General features: G+C 36.1%; 6 protein-coding genes across 12 annotated transcripts; 4 read left to right on the plus strand and 2 right to left on the minus strand.

Annotated features, from left to right (window-relative positions):
- Positions 1 to 6: 6 nt before the first annotated feature.
- Positions 7 to 6,310, plus strand: LOC107269011 (homeobox protein engrailed-1). Of its 3 annotated transcripts, XM_015742384.1 has the most exons (3): positions 7 to 4,145; positions 5,044 to 6,002; positions 6,080 to 6,310. In XM_015742384.1, exons 2-3 carry the CDS (start codon positions 5,274 to 5,276, stop codon positions 6,185 to 6,187), a joined length of 837 nt encoding a protein of 278 aa, XP_015597870.1. In that variant the 5' UTR covers positions 7 to 4,145; positions 5,044 to 5,273; the 3' UTR covers positions 6,188 to 6,310. The 3 variants fall into 3 exon arrangements, with proteins under 3 accessions (XP_015597870.1, XP_024942097.1, XP_024942098.1); XM_025086329.1 differs by having other exon boundaries at positions 7 to 2,706; positions 4,947 to 6,310; XM_025086330.1 differs by having other exon boundaries at positions 7 to 1,998; positions 4,947 to 6,310.
- A 55-nt stretch (positions 6,311 to 6,365) lies between these two features.
- Positions 6,366 to 10,514, minus strand: LOC107269009 (adenylosuccinate synthetase). The gene is made up of 6 exons (XM_015742381.2): positions 10,174 to 10,514; positions 8,918 to 9,020; positions 8,094 to 8,457; positions 7,623 to 8,015; positions 6,872 to 7,128; positions 6,366 to 6,764 (listed from the first exon to the last, which is right to left on the minus strand). The coding sequence occupies exons 1-6, from the start codon at positions 10,378 to 10,380 to the stop codon at positions 6,715 to 6,717; spliced, it is 1,374 nt and encodes a 457-aa protein (XP_015597867.1). The 5' UTR covers positions 10,381 to 10,514; the 3' UTR covers positions 6,366 to 6,714.
- A 201-nt stretch (positions 10,515 to 10,715) lies between these two features.
- On the minus strand, positions 10,716 to 12,253 carry LOC107269012 (protein max). 2 transcript variants are annotated; one of them, XM_015742385.2, is made up of 4 exons: positions 11,711 to 12,253; positions 11,561 to 11,620; positions 11,117 to 11,360; positions 10,716 to 11,043 (listed from the first exon to the last, which is right to left on the minus strand). In XM_015742385.2, exons 1-4 carry the CDS (start codon positions 11,747 to 11,749, stop codon positions 10,862 to 10,864), a joined length of 525 nt encoding a protein of 174 aa, XP_015597871.1. In that variant the 5' UTR covers positions 11,750 to 12,253; the 3' UTR covers positions 10,716 to 10,861. The 2 variants fall into 2 exon arrangements, with proteins under 2 accessions (XP_015597871.1, XP_015597872.1); XM_015742386.2 differs by having other exon boundaries at positions 11,126 to 11,360; positions 11,711 to 12,245.
- A 343-nt stretch (positions 12,254 to 12,596) lies between these two features.
- LOC107269007 (protein sel-1 homolog 1) lies at positions 12,597 to 16,100 on the plus strand. The gene is made up of 6 exons (XM_015742378.1): positions 12,597 to 13,092; positions 13,203 to 13,450; positions 13,522 to 14,001; positions 14,085 to 14,313; positions 14,407 to 14,813; positions 14,887 to 16,100. Exons 1-6 carry the CDS (start codon positions 12,597 to 12,599, stop codon positions 15,319 to 15,321), a joined length of 2,295 nt encoding a protein of 764 aa, XP_015597864.1. The 3' UTR covers positions 15,322 to 16,100.
- Positions 16,101 to 16,558: 458 nt separating this feature from the next.
- On the plus strand, positions 16,559 to 18,612 carry LOC107269008 (cilia- and flagella-associated protein 157). Its single transcript, XM_015742380.2, has 4 exons — positions 16,559 to 16,712; positions 16,792 to 17,217; positions 17,310 to 17,997; positions 18,080 to 18,612. The coding sequence occupies exons 1-4, from the start codon at positions 16,591 to 16,593 to the stop codon at positions 18,359 to 18,361; spliced, it is 1,518 nt and encodes a 505-aa protein (XP_015597866.1). The 5' UTR covers positions 16,559 to 16,590; the 3' UTR covers positions 18,362 to 18,612.
- Positions 18,613 to 18,724: 112 nt separating this feature from the next.
- Positions 18,725 to 20,878, plus strand: LOC107268965 (A-kinase anchor protein 9-like). Of its 4 annotated transcripts, none has more exons than XM_025086322.1 (8): positions 18,725 to 18,929; positions 18,999 to 19,270; positions 19,340 to 19,493; positions 19,565 to 19,744; positions 19,806 to 20,175; positions 20,246 to 20,358; positions 20,425 to 20,611; positions 20,673 to 20,878. In XM_025086322.1, exons 1-8 carry the CDS (start codon positions 18,757 to 18,759, stop codon positions 20,853 to 20,855), a joined length of 1,632 nt encoding a protein of 543 aa, XP_024942090.1. In that variant the 5' UTR covers positions 18,725 to 18,756; the 3' UTR covers positions 20,856 to 20,878. The 4 variants fall into 4 exon arrangements, with proteins under 4 accessions (XP_024942090.1, XP_024942091.1, XP_024942092.1 ...); XM_025086323.1 differs by having other exon boundaries at positions 20,425 to 20,602; XM_025086324.1 differs by having other exon boundaries at positions 18,733 to 18,861.
- Positions 20,879 to 20,882: the final 4 nt, after the last annotated feature.

Genomic DNA, 20,882 nt, shown 5'->3' on the forward strand with positions numbered 1-20,882 from the left:
TTTTTTTTTTTTTTATTCGAAAATTGGTAATCAAAGGTTTTGTAAACTCTTTAATGGCACGCGCGAGCCGAACGAGGATTTTCGAGTCGAATTTACAGCGGCACTTTGACAGACACTATTTTTAGTCGCCGTGCGCGTGTGAGTTTAACTTTTAAAAATGGAAATGAACTTTTGAAAATGGAAAAAATATCGTCGTTTAATGCTAACCGAGATATATAATGTTTGATGTAAAAAAAATATATTATATATATGCAGTATATAACATAGGTGTTTGTTCGTATTTATAAAGTGGCGAGTCAATCGATGTCTGAAAAGTTAAGCGAACGCCAATTATTCTTTCTTATGACTTAAAGCGCAAATGAACGATCAACAGGATTTTTGCGCGAAGGATTCTTCTTTTTTTTTCAGACATCGTTTTCTCGCGTCATGTTATGTCTCATAACAAGTTGACGTTATTATAATAGGTATCATCGTGCACCCTTATTACTATTTTCGATCTATTTAAATCATGTATCATTGTCAATGAAATTCCGTTACCTCGGAGTTCGCGGAATCCGGCCTCGATAACGCTTTCGCGAAACTGAAGACGGATAACGCTAATCGCGCGTACATATATATACATACGCATATGTGTAGAATATATATTTATGTATTATGTACTTTGTCTGCGTATATATTTCCACACACACACACATATATATATATATATAAACAAATATGTAAACATCAATACACGTAATAGTAACGACTTGGCTTTCTTAGGATTACAACAATCTTCTCGAATTTACATGCAGAAATTGCAAACACTGAACGATACACCAGCGCACTTGCGATTCGAATTTTCAGGGACATCCTGTAGCGCGGGTAGGCATGAAAGTTTGATGCCCGAATAAATTATGTAGACACTCCCATTGTTACAAGTACATATTATACTAGAACATTAACGTTTTGCATATTGCAACATGATTAATTTTTCTGGGAAATATTGCGATGCGTTTTCATGTACGAAAACATTCACGTGTAGATTTATCATTTAACTAAATATATATATATATAATATATTTATATATGTAAAGGACACTTAAATACAGCTACTGCTAGGTGTTCCTTCCCATTAATTTTTGTTCCGTAAAAGCGACTCCCTTGAGTGCGAGGAAAGAAAAATGTATTTAAGAACGCGGCGTGCGACTGCGCATTCTAAAACTGAAAACATATACATTGCCTACTTTATAGAATAGAAGACTGTGGTTTGGCTGACAATTAGGGCCGACTGTGATAGAGAATATAAATAAATGACCTCCAGAAATGATGATGGTCATGAAAAATTTTAATTTTTTTGTATTCTTATTTGTATAGAAAAATGTGCGGAAAAAGTATATGGTTCCCAAGAACAGTGCCCCATATTGAATGTATTTGTTAACAGTTCCGAAGGAGATTCAGTATTTACAAAGAATCTGGGATCTGACTTCGATGCTCATGGCCACCAGAGCGAACCAAGGACGCGCAAAGGAAACCAACGACCAAGAGAAAACATGATCGTAACACGATACGAGTAAAGATTCCGCTACTGGCACGAGTTCCTTGAAAAGAGCCGCCTCGGGTACTTCCCCTCCATGTTTGGTTTTAATAAAAGTCTAGAGATAGATTCGAGAGACGTATCCGGCGATGCAGATATGAAACTGTCGGAACGTAAAATTTATAACGACTTGCGGTACGGTATTGTTGACGTTCAAAAAATGTGGCGCATGGCGTGAAAATAAATAAGTAATGACGCCCCACTCTTCGCGTCTACGAACTCACGTGCGGATATTTTGAGCGTCATTAAGAAAGTCGACGGCTACGTCATTACAATATATCACATGTATGATATACGTTCCCACGCGACTAAGCAAAGCGCGTTGTTATTGCCCGGACTCTATCAGTATCTTTGATTTCCAGTTTGAACCGGTCTTCTTGACTCACCAATACACCTTTGTTACTCGAGGTTACTCCACCTTCGTAAGTATTTCGAAACCTTTCACCTTAAGCTGCGTTCACAACGCACGATACCCTGCTAAGGAAGCGAGCACTTATCGATACTTGGCATAACTTGCGAAGAATATCACTAGAATTTCGATTTGATGATTGTACGTACAATGCGAGAGCAAGATGAGATCAGCGCGGTGTTATTTTTTTATTTCCATCAACTCCGCGTCCCTTGCAACGAGGGCATAGAAATTACATTGACCATATGATTTGTACACCAGCAGCATACAATTGACACCAATTACCGATGATAACGCACGTAATATGCATAACTGAAGAACGGGAGGACTGTGCGCCACTTGAAAACGATTAGCGATACTCACAATTAATGTATATCTTCGATACGAAACAGCATATGTGTCGAATGATAAACAATTAATAAGTGGATCATTATAAATATCTAATTCATCGTTATTGTCCTTCACCATCGATATACCTTTATAACATAGGGAACTTAGAGCGAAGAGGTTGGTATTGTGCCGGACTGTGAAACCACAATTTCATACAATGGATACGACGGCCGCCATACAGTAATTTTCCGCTGTAGTCTCTGAGTAACCTGTCGTTACGAAAAAGGAAAGGTAAGTAAGTGAATACGATTGGGCAGGAGTGGCGCAGGCACGAGTCTCAACATACTTCAAGCGTCTTGCGAGTTGTACGCACGTGCGAAGTCGGCTGACGGTAGGAAAGAATTTTTAGACACTCTTACGTGAGATACAGGACGTGTCAAAAGTACCAGCAGTTTCTTCTTTCGTTTTCTTTTTCAATGCTGATTCGTTATTGTTTAAGGACCAATCAAACTATTAAGGAAATATAAATTGTCCTACAGGAATTATCCTGACAAATTACATCCTTCATCGTGATCGTTGAAGATAATCAACTAGAGCTTTAATAACACGTGTTGTTTGGTTATGTTTCAAATGGTATTGTACGAATAGTTATGGGCTATAACCAGTGCACGACGTAAAAGTTTAGGACCGCGCCTCTTTTCTTGTGGCAGTGATCCAAGTAAAGGAATTTAAAAATATTGAGAATGACGACTATCGACGTTAATATAGTATTCTTAAAAAAGGATCGAATATTTAGTCACATGATTTTATGCACGCGACTCTGTTACGTTTACGTCTTGTAACTATGTTCTTCATATCTAAATATTGGAATTTTTATCGATTTTTATATAGAAATATGATAAAATATCGTTATGAGTTAATAGGATCAGCACTCATCTTCCCTACTTCAGATGCAGATATTTAATGCATACTTCGAGATCTTTGTTAAGTATGCTTATTATTTATCAGTAGAAGACTGATTTTTGTTTGATATAATAGCGGTTTCGTCTGCATTTCATAGTTAATCTATAAAAAAGAATATTGTATTGTATTATGGGTACTATATGTAATAACTGATTTTACACAGTTATTGTATTTTTAGTTATAAGATTCACACTTCTATTCTTATATCTGGAATATATGTAATCGGGAAAGAGTAGTTGTAGATGACTATAACTCTCGATGGTGTCAAGGAATTACGTAAATTTAATGTTGGCTTATGACTTTTTTCTTGCATTCCTCTGGACGTTCTGGACGGTTGTGAATTATCTTAAGGAATAATGAGTACTCAATACTGGCACAATATACATAATTCTTATCCGTTGGTTTTATGGTTATTATTGGAAAAATTTTTGTCATTGTTGAATAGATTTTTTTAATTCTAGAGTTTTTTCTTTAAAAAATACTTGCATTCTATATTACCGAATGATTTTCACAACGGTTTTATTATTTGTAAAGCGTATTTGACTAAAATTGTGGACTTATATGAGTTAACTCAGTATCGTTTTTTTTTATTTTCTTTTAAGCTGTTAATACCCTTATAACGCTTAGGTTGATTTTTTAATAAGAGAGAATTCTGTCTAACCTATAAAGACGATTCTTATCGATTCTATATGGATACCTACATTTATATTTATCTTATGTTGAATTGTAATATCCTTTTCTTATCGTATCTAATCACAGTAACACCATCTTGTAGATTTTCATGCAAAACCAAAAGTTATTATATTCTGATAAAGTAGGAACTAGTTCTAATACCGACCGGTTCAGGATACTCGACCAATCGAAAAGGTGAGTATAGTTCGACGGCCTTCCGCTTAGGTGGCGCGCCGACGCCAAAATAAAACTTATTTCAAGAAAATTGGTCCACTGCAATCCCCGAATAAAATACGTTTCGGTTAACAATTTCGGTTTTGGTTTTCCACTGTAGCAATATCAGATTTCCGTTACGATTTTAGATCGAACATTTATGAAATTTCGGTTATCCATTTCGAGTTCAGTTACACTTATGGTCTCTGATAACTACCGAAAGACACAATTTAAAAGTATCAATTTATTTCTCTTATTTTGAATACTGTTTCACTAATACACAGGGTTATTCGCGCTAAATGCATAATCTGAAATTATTCTGTCTATTTGATTTCTATCGTAGAACCATCTGAAGATGGTTGACGTTTGTCATGAATAAGAATCAGTGAGCAAGTCATGAGACTTGAAAACAAGCCACCATTGATTGAAATTGACTGATGGTCAGTTTAATTAGAAAATGGCCATGGTTTTACACGAAGAATACAAAATATATATTAAACGTTTAATAAGTCCAAGAAAAAAACTATAATTGGATAACGCGTTTTATAATAATATACAATTGAGAGGCGCGTGTTCTGCAATTTAAATTATTCCCTTGTTCTCTATTTCTGATCTCTCTCTAAAGACTCGTTCCAAGCGACGAGTGCGTCTGTCTTTTATTACTTGAGCAAATAGCGCTTACGAATTCCCAGCGGCACGGTGCTACCGTTTATCCGATATTTACATTGGGGAGATGGATCTATTACAGGATTAGTTGACCCCCATGGCTTTTTGATTATTCAGGCTCGAGCGCATCCAGACATCTGCCCCATTGAAAAGATCACCTCTCGAAAATCCCCTAAACCGCGGCGATATCAATTACATTGTTGTTATTGGGTAGCCGTAGATGTGGTCGCAGATAATACACTGGTATAAGAGCATGCAACAATGGACAGGTACGGTGTATACCCAACGGGATCCTCATAAACGCAACATGATAGCCATCAGGTGTGCAACTATGCGTTTAATTTGGATTTGCAACGAAATGGATACTCTCGCCAATATGCAGCCCTGTTTCTTCCTATATATGGTAGGGCACTACCCTCAAAATGCTTCAGTTACACGTTGAAAATGAGTGAGGTACAGAGGCAAAACAGAGTCTCCAGTGATTTCAGTATAGCTAGAATTCTAGCAAAACCTATTCAGAATTATTCAAGGAATGATCGAATAACGATTCACGAATATAACTTACCAGTTGTTCCTGCCGAAGAAACGTTCGGGAATACCAATTGTGATTCTTACAGTACCGTGAATTCGCATGCGATACGAGAACGTATTTCTCCAGTCATCGCTGGCGCTTCTTGCACCCTGTGCAACAATAAAATACAGAATATTTCGTCCAGTGTTGATATATATAATTCAGGAGTTCATTTAAATTCGGCGATCGGTTGCTCTAAGGCTACTGGTGGAATTCTGTGCAAGAAAATAAAAGGAGAGGATGAGAAAGAGATAACACGAATACTGCGTTACGGTGAAGAGAATCAAGATACTGTAGGAGCTGCTGATGTTGCTAAAGACAATAAAAATACCTCGTTGATCGATACGTGGAAAGACAGTGCTCCGGTTATCACTGATAATAATGAACTATCGTGGCTTCAGTGCACACGGTACCGACCACCTCGTTTGCCAAGAAAATCATCTGCGGGAAAAGCTACTAAGAGACGACCTGGTACGCATCCACGAATTCCATTCACTACGCTTCAGCTTCAAGTCTTGGAAGACAAGTATAAGAGAGGAGCATATCTTTCCAGAAGAGACGTTCTTCAATTGTCAACAACTTTGCGACTACCTCAGAGCAGGGTGAGTACATCTGTTTCATGTTTGCAATCATGTAAAATGAATAACGAGTTGAAAATTTTATATAGTATTTATCCTAGGTTAAAATCTGGTTTCAAAATCGGCGTGCTAGAGAGAGACGAGAAACACGACAGTTACGCAACAGTACGTTATCGGATATAGTTAATAATTCTGAAGAACAAGTATAAATTGTATATAATGAATAATGATGTAGTGAAAAACTTTGCGCAATGTACACTCAAACGTTAAGTATACGTGTTTCGGTGATTGAAGTGAAATATTTTGAAAAAAATTAAAAGCAACGAAAATTATAACATTCTTTTTTTTACTCCAAGAACCACGTACAACTGCGTGAATAAAGCATAATTCACCATAATAGACAATAATTATTATTAAATATTTGTACATTAACAATTCATTCTATTTATAATAAATGACAGTGCCAGGCAAATAAAGGTATCGTTTCTTCTTTTTAGTTTCAAGCAGTAGACAATAACCGTGTAGCAGGTGATACATTTACATCTCACAATGATTAAGTATTTATTTCATTACTTTGTGTCTGTATAATCCCTATTTTCCTTCAGCATATGCCTACTAGGCAGGTTTTCTTAATGTGTGCGCATCAGCTGGTAATTGTGAATAATACATTAACAGTTATCATTAATAATACACTAAAAATAGTGCGTTTCGAAAAATGACTGCACTTCGAAAATCGTCAGAGAGCAATAATACTTTCTCTACCTGCTCCCACGCCTATCCATTTCACTGAAACGAAAAAGATATATTGACGCTTAGTTATTTCAATAAATTGTGACACAGTGATTCAATGATAATCCCTTATAAAATTTGCAAAAAACAATTTAATTGCACACCTGGTACGTCCAAGTGCTCTTCTATTAATCGCACGTATTTCTTTGCATTGGGAGGTAATTTTTCTAAGGAGCGAACGCCTTCCGTGTTAGTTTCCCAACCCTTACAGGTTTCATATATCGGCTCAACCCGTGCTAGAACCGATGCATTGCTTGGAAAGTAGTCTATCTCTTTACCATCCAAGCGATATCGAACTGCCACCTTAATTTCCGATAATGTATCCAGGATATCCAGCTTCGTTAAGCAAATGCAAGTATATCTAAAAAGATAAAGTTATAACATATTTAGTAGAATATGAGGTTCGACTGGTTCTATCAAGAATAAGAGTCTGACCCTCGGACTTATTTCCTAATCTTGTATAACGTCTATCAATTAAAGTAAAGAAATGTGTATGTTAGTATTGAAACAGTTTCTATAGTCGGTCATGGAGTAAAATAGCTTAAAGTGAAAGATGGAAACACGTGTTTCGTGCTAGAGACTCCTGTAGCAAAATTTCTCACTTGCCAATGTTATTTTGTCAAAGGTAATGAATGGTTATTCATTGATTTCCATTGAGTTGCCGCATATTACATTCGGCAAAAAAGCATTGGCAATGAGAACTTGTGCTACGGGATTTGCATTTTTTTGATCCGTCACTATTTTACATTGTAGATCGACTATAATTAATTAACTTTGTTACTTAAAATCAGTATGGAGTAACTACACAACGCATGCGCTGTTACTTGTATGCATCGCATAATTAATGTAACTAACCCGTTAACCATTCCTGTAAATTTAAGTAAGGCTAAATCCAGCCAACCGCAACGTCTCTTTCGTTTAGTAGTCACGCCTATTTCATGACCTCTGTTTTGTAGCATCTCTCCAGTAGCATCCATAAGTTCAGTTGGGAATGGACCATCACCCACTCTCGTGGTATATGCCTTCACTACACCAACTACTTCCCCGATAGTGCTAGGTGGTACACCAAGACCTGTACACACACCACCAATGCTACAATTTGAGCTTGTAACGTAGGGATAAGTGCCAAAGTCGATATCAAGCAACGCAGCATTGGCTCCTTCCACAAGGACTTTTTTACCATCTTTCAACGCTTGATAAAGGAAAAAGACAGTCTCCTTGACAAGAGGTCTAATGCGTTCAGCATATCTGCACAATAATAGATAGGATACGTTTTTAGCTGGTACAACTAGTCTTTTCTGATAAGTTTATGTACTATTGGCATACCCCTTGTAGCGTTCCAGTTCAGCCTTAATGTCTACGTGTAGCGATGGAAACATTCTCTGGAAAAACGCGACTAGAGTTTTGAATTTCTCAGAGAAACTTTCAAAGTCTCCAAGAAGATCACCGATTCTAAGGCCATTTCTTGCAGCCTTACTCGAATATGTGGGTCCAATTCCCTTCTTCGTAGTTCCCAAAGATTGTGTACCCTTTTCTAATTCTTGCAATCCATCAACCTGTTGATGAAAGTCAAAAACGATATGAGCCCGATCCGATATTATAAGCCTGTCTTTCCAATCCTTAAGACCCTTTGCCTCGTTCTTCTCCAATTCTTCAAAGAGTCCCGGCAAATGAATGACGACGCCGTTTCCTGTCAACAGATCGATGTCAGCGTTATATGATCCGATATATGCTGTCTTGATTAGGCAAATCTAGTAACAAGCGGCACCAGCTTTGTCTTATTAAATCAATGAATCGTAATAACTCGGCAAAGCTAAGGAATGCATGTACTCGGCATAGTTTTAAAATTGCTTTTCGCGACAGACTTGGGATAATATTATCAACCACGGGCAAAATGGCATTCGATACATATTGATTGAAAATCGATGTTAATTTATATTCGTATGATTGTCAAAGTAAATTTTATATTTGAAATAATACATAACTTTCCGCTTTAAAAAATTGCATAATGAAGATAATATAGGTATGCATTAAATTTGGTATATTTATTAATTGAAGACAGTGGTTTATCAAATCTAAATGATCTCATTAACAATACAAATGAAAAATCGTATTTTTCATTTTGCCTATCAATTAAAATTATCCATTACCTATAACGGATTTGCATTCTGGATTGATTATTCCACTAGGCAGAAGATGAAAGTCGAATTCGGCACCTTCTACTACTACTGTATGACCTGCATTATTTCCACCCTGTGAAATTATAGTAATATTTGAAGTTTGGGATGGTTTATATTATTAAGTGAATTGAGTACACAATGCAACAAACATATACTGAAGGTATTTTATGAACTGCCAAAGTATCTCTCTCATTATTATGTATTGGTTCTATTGTGTACCTCGATAATTTATTGAAAAACAAATGAGGTGCATAATTAAAATATTTTTCATATGGTTATGGTATAATTGGTTAATTAAGCATTTTAAATAAATTGATATTTGGTTTACAATATCCAACTAAAAGAACAATGTTTTACATAAGGAACAAGGTTTTATCTTAACTACTTGGCTTTGCTACATTGAGGATTTAGCCAGAAATAGTGAGAGGCAATGTGTTGGTAAATAAATGCTACAGTGTGTGTGTGTGTGTGTGTATATATATATGTATATAATATATGTATAGATATAAAATAATACAAGATGGAGCATTTGTTTCAGTACTCAACACAACAAAATGATCTTGTGATTATGATGTAACTCTCTTTTCACTTATATATATATAGTATTGAGTACTGAAACAAATGCTTCATCATGTAATTTTTTGTTGCTGTATTAGCTACCATCCCTATTACATAATCAGAGCTTTAAAATGATATCATCTTTTGTCACCAAAATAGCTCCAACATTTGGAAAGTAACTGACAGTTATGTTGTTTTCAAAAATAATATCTTAAGAAAGTATCTCCAAGGTCTAACTTTCCTGTGCCAAGTGTTGGAAACTCTCCCTGGACCGTGGAGATAAAATTTGTACAAAAATAACATTTATAACAACAGAAACTGTATGTAATATATCAAAAACTGGTACGTGACTTAAAAAAATCGTTTGTTATATATGAGGGTTTTCAAGAGGACATTCAAAATTTGCAGAAGTTCTGTCATTCGCAATACAAGTTCTATCCTTTGTAACAATAATTATCTCATTTAATCCTTTCGACATTCTAATCAAGGACAATCAGTAATAGATATTTGCAATGGTTGGGTTATTAGAAAGCTTTTAGTAAATTTAAATTGGTAAATATGAAGGGATAGGTAAACCGATTGTCAAATCCTTGAATGCAACAGAATGCTGAAAATAAACCATGTACAGAGTGAAATAAAAAAGAGTAACCATTAGAAAATTATCGTACCTGACACCTGCAAACGATGTCAGCATCAGTAGCCAGCATATCCACGACTTTTCCTTTACCCTCATCGCCCCATTGCGCGCCCAGAACAACCGTGACCTTGGCCGGAAGACCGGTAGTTAAAGTTCTCTGTTTCTTCTTTGGTGAAGCCAAATTTCCATCCCCATTCTCCTGGTGGACGGACTGTTGAATTCTTTGGCAAGTCGACATCTCGCGCCAACACTTCCCCTTTTTGGATCAAGAGACACGAGTTTGTTAAACGCAACGGATGAAGCGGACGACACTAACGACACTCCACAGCGCTCCACGGACCAGGCGAAATAGGCGTCTCTTCCGCAATCGGGCTCATTCGTCTGGGAGGGAATTGTTTAACAATGCTAACACTAGAACGAGTATGAATGTCCCCAGAAATTCCCGGTAAATGTCCCTGATTGTAAAATCGATACATCGAAAAACAAAACCTAGTTGCACAATATTATTTATTTATGCAATACAGGTGAACAGGTATTGTATGCTGTGAGATGATCCAAAATATTACAGTAACATAATAAACAGAACTATTATTTATTTATTTAAATAAGTATCTACCTTATATACGTTCACATGATACAATTATATTACTTACAAGTCAATCATTTTATCAAAATAAAGGGTTAAATCGATTATATTGGATTAAGGTCGTGGGTGTCCGTCAATGATGGTGACCCGCGACCTTTAATTTTTTCGGATGACGAATTGCACGCCCTGTTTCGCTGTCAGAAGACTCAGACTCGGAGTCATTGTATCCGCCGATTCCCACGGAATCTGTCTTGGAAACTTCACAGGATTCTGCAGCAAAATTACCCGTTATCTTTGCTTTTTCCAGAGTTCGAACTAAGGACAAAACATACAATTTAAATAAAAAATTGAATCAATGTAAATGGGGCGTACCATTTTATATACATACAATACATACTTTGAGACTCCAATAAATTGTTTTGACGTTTCAAGTCATCAATATCCTGTTGGTGGGAAGAGTTTTTACGCCGCATATATTGTATATAATCTGCAGCTTTTTTCAAAATTTGAGCTCTGCTCGCAACCTTTTCTCCTTGTAATGAAGGTACAGAGTCTCGAAGACTGGAAAAACTGTCTTTGATGTGATCTCTTCTTTTGCGCTCTAAAGCATTGTGATGTGCTCGTTTTTCAGCCTGTAATATTAAAAGGAACACCTTAATTAATTCTAGACACGTGCACATATTCTACGTACTTGATTAACTGTTTATCAACATCTTCTTTTGTTGCAAAGAAAGATAACCTTACTACTAAAGTAATAATATTATAAGCAACTTTTTTTATGAGGGACTCGGTTTTATGAAAAATGTATGAAACCAATGTATTGATCACAAACCTGTGAATAATATTGCGTGTTATTAGAGTGTCTTTGCCTCGAATCTGAGTCGTCTCCTTCCTGAAGCAAGATTGTAAACAAAATATTAAACAGTGCTACTTAGGCCCGAAATCTTTACTTTTTAGTTTGACATTTTTAACCTGTACTCACGTCACTATAAATATCAATATCTCGGTCATCGTCGCTCATCCTTGATTGTTTAAAACAATTTGTTAATGCCAAAAATCCAGACGATCAGTGGCCTGCAAGTGGGTGATTATTGCTTGACGGGCAAACCACGAAAACGTCAAACGAAAGGAAACAAAATGTTCCTATGATGATCAGCTGATCAGCTAACACTAATAATTTTGTCATTTATAATAATATCCATATGTGATAGAATATAAAAATTATAGAATGTGAAACCATCTGCAAGAAGAATCTATCCGAAAAATTATGAGACAATTTTGCTCTACTGTAGTCAACTACCGGAAGATATGTAGCTGTTATGTTTCCAATTTTTCACACCATGCACAACGTAATAATTACTTTAAGAGATAATACTTCTACTAAACTCAATATTTTCGGCAGCTTTTCGAGTTTTATTTATATTAGAAACCATAAGCACAGATCATCCACCAATTTTAGTCTCGAATGTTTAGAATCCTCTCTGACAAATAAAACGGTGAGTTATGTCAATGGACTGTTTCACGAGTCTTCCATTGAAACGTGGAATGTCCCTAAAGGTTCGTTGTCGAACAGCTGATTTAGCGGGTCTCGTTTTCTTTATATTTCCTGAGTTTTTCATGAAAAGCAGCAACAAGTAGCAAAATAATTAATATAAATTGATGGTAGATCGATAACAAGTTAGAAAATGTGCATTGACGTGTCCTAATGACGTAGCAGTCAAAACGGCAGGAGGGAAATTAGTGTCTAGAAATGTCCACGTATGTCTCAACCTTTTGTTACTGTTAAAAATAAACGATTCCCAAGATCGTGAGAAGAGGATTCGACTTTTCGAATCGGTGATGAGTGTTTAAAGTTTCTTAACCGAACGATGAAGCTCTTTTATGGCGTGGTTTTTTTAATGCTAGCATTGGTTATGGTATCCAATGCAGATGAGGAAGATGGTTTGAAGAAACGAGGCGATATTACGCAAAAGTCAAATTCTAATGAAGAATCAGAAGATGAGAGTTCTGAAGAAGATTTGGAGAATGCATTTGAACAGTTGCGTGAACTTAAAGCACTGCGTGACACAATACTTAAATTAGTGCCATCGTCAGATCCATTCTTGAATGATAAAATCACCAAACAGCAAAAAGGTGACTCTGAGGATGAACCAGAAAATGCAGGCAAGGAACCTCCTGAAAATTCACCCTCTAGAAATGTATGGATGAAAGCTATGATTGCACAGCCAAAAGAAACGGATACGTCAGATTCTAGTATTCTTCAGACTTTGGAGGAAGACGATTGGGACTTACCTGGAGAAGAAGGCTCAGATGAACAAGTTGAAGAAGAAGTTCAAGAGCCTTTAACTCCAAAGCAACAGGAAGGTAATGTAATGATCTTACAAAATTAACCAATTTGCTTAATTAGTTATAACCTTTATATATTATATGATGTTATAACACATCATGATTGATATTAATGAATTCGCTTACAGCTGAAGACTTATTTAACAATGCTCAGGCAATTTTGAATGCAACACGTACAAATAAGGCTGAGGCATATAAACTGCTTGTTGCTGCAGCAACACTAGGACACAGAGAAGCACGTTCCATGTTAGCATGGGCCCAACTTCTAGGAACTCAAATTGGGTCCTCTTCATCACGAAATTCCAATCAAGACATTCCTGCTGCATTGCAAACATTTAAAGAACTTGCTGAGACTGGATTACCTTCTGCTCATATGGTTTGCATAAGCTGTTGACTAGAAAATATATTTAAAATATATAGAAAATCTGTAAATATAATCTTCCATAGGGCATGGGATTTTTATATGCTACGGGTCTTGGAGGTGTTAATGCTTCTCAAGGAAAGGCTTTATTACATTATACAATAGGTGCTCTTGGCAGAGACACTCGTGCACAAATGGCTTTGGGTTACCGTCACTGGGCTGGAGTAACAACTCCTGCATCATGTGAGCGAGCCCTAGATTTCTATCGTAAAGTAGCAAACAAAGTGGCAGAAGAAGTATCTCTCAGTGGTGGACCCGTTGTGCAGAGAGTGAGACTTTTAGATGAGCATGAAAATCCTGGATACAATTCAGGTATACTGGATCAGGATTTGATAGAGTACTATCAACTGTTGGCGGAGAAAGGCGACATACAAGCTCAAGTGGGACTGGGACAGTTACATTATCAAGGTGGCAGAGGGGTACCTCTAGATCATCAAAGAGCTCTTCACTATTTTCAACATGCAGCAGATGCTGGAAATCCGATAGCAATGGCCTTTCTCGGAAAGGTTAGTACAAAATTCTTGTAAAAAACACCGTGTACTATCTGTACGACACTTTTTAACTCTTACCATTTGCAATTAATTACCAGATTTACTTGGAAGGAAGCGATATAGTGAAGCAAGATAACGAGACAGCATACAAGTATTTCAAAAAAGCCGCCGAATTGGGAAATCCTGTGGGACAAAGTGGGCTAGGTTTGATGTATCTATATGGGAGAGGCGTTGAGAGAGACACGGCAAAAGCTTTACAATATTTCAGTCAAGCTGCTGAGCAGGGATGGGTTGATGGACAATTACAATTGGGCAACATGTATTTTAGTGCGTATCATCTCACCGATTAAAATATCTTATCGCCGTGAGAATATTGAAATGAATATAAAAAATACTCTGTTTTACTTTTATTGAATCTAGGTGGAACGGGTGTACGACGCGATTACAAACTTGCAAATAAGTACTTCAATCTAGCAAGTCAATCAGGCCATGTATTAGCTTTTTATAACCTTGCTCAGATGCACGCCACAGGTACTGGCATGATGCGTAGCTGTTCCACCGCTGTAGAATTGCTAAAGAATGTGGCAGAACGTGGAAAATGGAGCGATCAACTTATGGCAGCGCACACGGATTATAGAGAAGGTCGTATAAATGAAGCCTTTGTCACTTATGCTCTTCTTGCTGAGATGGGCTACGAAGTAGCTCAGAGCAATGCTGCTTTTATTCTCGATAGAGGAGAAACGACTATCCTTACCGAAGAAGAGGGATTAGTGAGAGCACTAACTTTTTGGGCTCGTGCTGCTGCACAAGGCTACTCCGCAGCTCAGGTATGCTATCTTTATATTTAATGTTAATGTTGTAAATACTTGAACATTTTTACATTCACTTATACTCGTATAGGTGAAACTTGGCGATGCGCATTACTACGGTAGAGGAACAAAGGTGGATTATGAAGCTGCTGCTAGTCACTATCGCTTAGCCTCTGAACAACAGCAAAATGCACAGGCTATGTTTAATTTGGGATACATGCACGAACGAGGTCTTGGTCTTGCGAAAGATCGTCACCTAGCCAAGCGTTGTTACGACCTAGCTGCTGAAGCCAGTCCAGATGCCCGTATTCCTGTTGCTTTGGCCCTTATCAAGTTATCTCTTCTATTCGGACTGGATTACTTACAAGAGTTCAGCTTGGCTGATCAGCTCGACAAGTGGGATCAATTACTTGGTCAGAACTGGGACTTATACCTCATTGGACTTCTCACGGGCATGCTCAGCCTCGTAATATACTTCCGTAGGCCGCAACCTCCGCTTCAGAGACCAGTACCCCCTGTTAACTAGTCCTACTTTCATACAAACGTTTGGTAAACCGTTAATACAGTGAACCACATTCAGAGTCAACAGTATCGTGTTACGTCTAAATACATTTCTATACTTTATTTTTTTGGTAATTAAATTCTGTTTATATATTGTAAATTTCATATGCCTACCAGTATGGGGCCGTGAGACTGCTTGAATATTCTTTTTGTGAATTCATATTTGATCAAGACATTAAGAAATACTTGATATGAAGATCTTATCATTGGTATATGGAATTTTCGTTTTAGAAAATATTTATAGACCATAACGAAAGTACGTATTTCATATGTGGTTAAATTATTCACAAATACTCTGTTTATTGTTGTTTCTATGATATGAATATGAAAACAGGACTCTGAGCTTGGTTCTTAAAGTTATTATGTGATGAGAATGTGAGAAAGTGAATAAAATAACAAATAACCAAATAGAGTGAGATGGCTTATAAAACGTCTTCTATTTCCTAGTACACGTCTAACAATAAAAATACAATATGATAGGACGATGATGATACCAAAATGAAAATCCAGTTTAAATAACCGTGCTCGACTTTCGACCAGTTGATTTGCTCGGTAACGATATGTCGATCAGTACATAGACGAAGATAAATGATTCAGTTAAAATTTAATATATTGAGTGATATGCATTTGTTGTTACTTTAGTTTGTATAAAACTTTAAAGGACTCCAACGAAGTGCTGTAAAATAAAATAAATGTCGACTCGATATCTTTTTATGTGAGGTAATGATTCCTGTTTTACATTTATCATAGTCTTTTATTTATTTTGCCTTTTTCGCGTTTACACGTGTAAATACCACTTGAAGTAAAAATAAATTTTAAGGTAATGTTCTAAACAAACTAATACCAATAAAGGTGGCCCACCATGGAAGTTCACACTTGTAGGCTTTTAAAGAATTTGTTTCCTCGCAATTTTACTGCGTTCGACCGGCTAGTATGTACTTACTTTTCCATAAAAATTATGTAGCTCTTTACACCAGTGATTCACAACTATGTATGTTTGCTATGGTAACAAGCGATATTGGATATAACAAATCATGGAGCATATTTTTTTTTCTTTGACAAGAGTGACATTCCGCATTAGCAAAATTTGTATGGTATTTTAATAAAATGTCGAATATCTTTGTACTAGATTCTAATATTTTTCTATTCATAAATAGACACCTGCCAACCTCATAAAATAGCCTAACGTAACAAATTCTTATACAAGGCAAACAGTGAAATTTTTAGTGTCGGAATGCCAAAGAAAAAAGGAGGTGCAGAAAAAGATAAGAAGGTCAGAAAAAAATGTTATATGAACGAGAGGGAGACGTTGTTTTATGAACAACAAATTCTTGATAATAACAGACAATTAGCGCGGTAAGTGAAACTATCTTCAGCGTGAACCAATCTTTCAGTTTTGGAATATTTAAGTATGACTATTATTCAATTATTACAGATTACGATCGCGCAATGAGGAACTCGAGGATACTGTCGAGGAATTAAAAGAAAAATTGCGTCAATTAGAGGAAGACCGTTCAGACGTGGTAGCTCATTTGAAACGTGTGCTCCAGTTAAAGACTGAAGAAGCTCGTGAATTGAATGAACGGTTATTGGCTTTGGAAGAATTACGGAAAGAGGAACAAATTGCGAATAAGAAGAAAGAAGAGGCGATGGAATTGGAATATCATACTATGGAGAGTAATTTGTCAGCTGAATTGAAACTTGCAGCTGGTAAACTAAACGCATTAGAAGATTGGAGAGCGGCTCGACTTGATTTAATGAACAAATTTGAAGTACAAGAGGAACAAATGGCAGAACAAGAAGAGCGACATAAAAAAGCGCTTTACGATGCAGAAAAAGCTTTGATTATCGGCAAGGCTAAGTAATGAATATATATTATAATATTACTTTTATATACTGTCACGCAACTTAATATACGCAATATGATCTTAACGCAACTCATTTTTTTTCTAGGATGAAAAAAGAAATGGAGGAACGTCTAAATGAACTGGCTCAAAGCTTTAGAGAAGCTACGAACATTCGTATAGCCGATGCTACTCATCGTGCGATTAGAGAAAATATAGCTCTTAATAAAGAACTCGACGCGATGCTCAACGTTTGCCATGACTTGGAGTCAAAAACTAAGGAATACAAAGAACGAGATCGTATGTTGCGACTACAAGCATCTCTTTTTGAAAACGAAGCGAAAATGGCACTTGCTAAGACGATCAAGCAAAATAGTTTGATTGATAAGCTCGCAGAAGAGCATAGGAATATGACTTTGAATTATGGGAAAGTGTGTCGGGAAGACACTTGGGCTCGCAATAACGAACAGATCATACAAGATTACAAGAACAAGTGTGCAGATATTGAGAATAAAATAAGAATTCTTGAGCAGCACATACAACAGACCAAAGAGAGCAAAGAACAAGTCCTGAAAGAAATACGCGGCAGTTCTCAGGAAATTCAAAGACTCAATAGAGTTTTGAATGAGGCTAGAAGATGCATCATGGAAGCTTTACAGCTTCAGGCAGCGGTTCAGGAAGAAGATGTTTGTACCATGTGCTATCCTAATGTCAAGGAGAAGCTTTTGCATTCCCTCTTAGACATTTTAGGAAGGCAGGACTGTCCGTCACTCCCGGAAAGTCGGAGTCCTTCTCAAGTATGGTTTTTTAAAATGAAGATTGACAAATTGATGAACGCTTCATGATGTTCTTTTGTAATATTTGCATCATTTTATTCAGGTGGAAAGTGTGGACAGTAAATATACGTATGGCAATCTGGGTTTAGTACCAAACACAAGACCCTGGATTACAATGGAGCAGGAGTTACTACATGAATCAGAAAAAGAGGACAAATGTTATCTATCTGAGGATGGCAAAACCGAACGTACGGAATTCTCGAATGAAATGAAAATTCAAGAAAACGAGAAAACAGACACAGTACCAGAATGTTTGTTAGAAGACACAGAGAGCTCAGATATTCTGTCTCCACGTGAAACGGAATCCGATCAATCCGACCATTAAAATTACATTTTCTAAAAAACTGTTATATTATTATCATTATTATATATTATTTTGTTTATTGATGTAATTAAGTTTATTCATGTCGTTGCACTGATTGCAAGGATACAAAGAGTGTGTACTTTTATTGTAGTTGTCTATAATATATGTATAGATCTAAGCAGAATACATATTTTTTATATTTCCACACCAGTGCGAATGAAGCATACAAAACAGTTGATTTGTAAAAGAGAATAAAACAAAAATCAAGACAATATTATCAAATGTTAAAACAATGGAAATGCATATAAGCTAATTATTCCTGCTAACGGTAGTAATCGCTCTTTTAATTTGTATACTATATACTTTTTGTTGGTAAATAAAAAATCTTTTGAAGGCGATAATTTAATACAGTCAAAATGGTAGACCTTTATGGAAAAGATAAACGTAATATTTCACTACCGAGCCGATTACAACCATTAAATATTGAGGATTCCGAAATGGAAGATCAAAAGGATAAAGTGGTAATTATCAACATGCAAAAGGCTATGTATGATATACGAATTGCTGATTTAGAAACACGTATAAAAAGGTCATTGGTATACATAAAACAGTTTTGATTGCAATTTTGATCTATAATTATTATGAGATTTCCCATTAGATTGGAGACACGAAATCAGGAACTTTTGGACACGTCCAATAGTACAGAATCTCGCATTGATAGTACAGACTTAGAAACTGCTGATAACATAGCGCAATTCAATCGACAAATATTTGTCGAAACAAGCAAAACAGATGAGTATAATAAGCGCATGGATATGCTAAATAAACGAAAAGCCGAAGAGAAAACAACTCATAATAGAAAGCAAGAACTTATGGAGAAACAGTTTTCGAATACTCGATTTGAGTTGACTTCTAAGATAAAATTTCTAAGTAATGTTGAAATTATGTTATTTTAAACAAAGAGATTAGACCGTCATTAATACGTATAGAAGTTACTAGACGCAAAAATCAACACTTTGGAAGATTACAAAGTGACAAAGCCATCTCTTCACGAAAAACTAAGAGAAAGAAATGAATTGATGGCGGAAAAGGATATAGAAGTTGCACGAAAATTGGAAGATATCGAGAAAAAACATAATATCGATACAGAAAAGTACGTTTACGGGTATCAAAATGAATAATTGCTAAATCGAGGTTAATAAAACAAACTCCTTGTAATTCTAGGTTGAAAAATGAAATGCATACGAGACTTTTTGAATTGGCTGGAACATTTCAAATTGAACTGTCCAGTAATGTAGCAATTCCCGTACATAGATTGATGCGCGAAAGTATCTTAGTCAAGAACGAATTAATACAAATAGCGAATGAGTATATGCTTGTCAAAGAGAAGAACCGTCGCAAAGAGTAAATATATAGAGTCCGTGTCTAATTAACATTGCAAAATTTATTTAATTCTTTGTTACAGACATAATTTCAGTTTGTACGAAGAAGAGATAAAAAATGGTCGGGCCGATAAATTTCGATATGTAATTATTGCAAAAATTCGGCGTGTTTTACTTAATGCGTTACGCGAAATGCATAAAGAAATGAGTAGACGACAAGATCTTTATACGCTAACATCTATATCGTATGAAGATTCACTAAAACTCAGAGAAGATGCAAAAATACTAGCAGATGCCTGTGCTACACGCCTAAGTAAATTTGAGGTTTTACTTCACCGAGAACAAGTCAAACTCGGGCTGGCAAAATATAGTAGGAGAAAATTAAAAGCAGTTATAAGAAAGCTAATTGATACTTTGTACGATGTAAAATACGTAGCAGCATGTGCATTGAAGGTAACAAACGGTGGTTTCGTGTTGATTGTATATTTTTTATGGTATATACATAAATAACTTCCCTAATCAGATCACAGGAACGGGAGAAGATATTTTAGAAATGGGAGATACTCAATTAATGTCGCATTTGTTGGACATTCTTAGTCGTCCTAAATTGTTAATGTCTGCAACAAAAGTAACATCGTACGTGTTGCGCAAATGTTTCTTTCGTCAGACAATATATTAATCCTATCGCATATTTTTTTGAAGGACAAAGTCAGTGCTTAGAGCGGATCATATTTATAAGATTGGAGACTTGGAATTCGAACCTAAGCATATTAATATCGATCCCCAAAAACTAATTAAGGAAAAGGAGCCATCGGAATTGAGCACACTAAAAACTTTAAAAAACCTTGGGATCGATTTATTTGCAGAATCCGATGATTATGTAGTTGCCGTATGTCCATATTTCTATTAAATAATTTTTTATTAAGTGTGTTAAGAAACGATAATTTCAGGATCAAATGGAATATGCGACAAAGGTAACAGAAGATTTTGAAGAAGAAGCAAGTAACGAATCAACTACATCTACACAGTCGTTTGAAGAAATCCCGGAAATGGAATTAAAATTAATGTCTGAGAACGGCTCAATGAGTCCAGAGGACGAGACATTTGAAGATGTAGAAACAGGAGGAGAGTAATCTAGAATGTGGTTAACTATAGGTATA

The sequence above is a fragment of the Cephus cinctus genome, unplaced genomic scaffold, assembly GCF_000341935.2.
Source record: "Cephus cinctus unplaced genomic scaffold, Ccin1 Ccin1_scaffold0597, whole genome shotgun sequence".
Lineage (NCBI taxonomy): Eukaryota > Metazoa > Arthropoda > Insecta > Hymenoptera > Cephidae > Cephus > Cephus cinctus.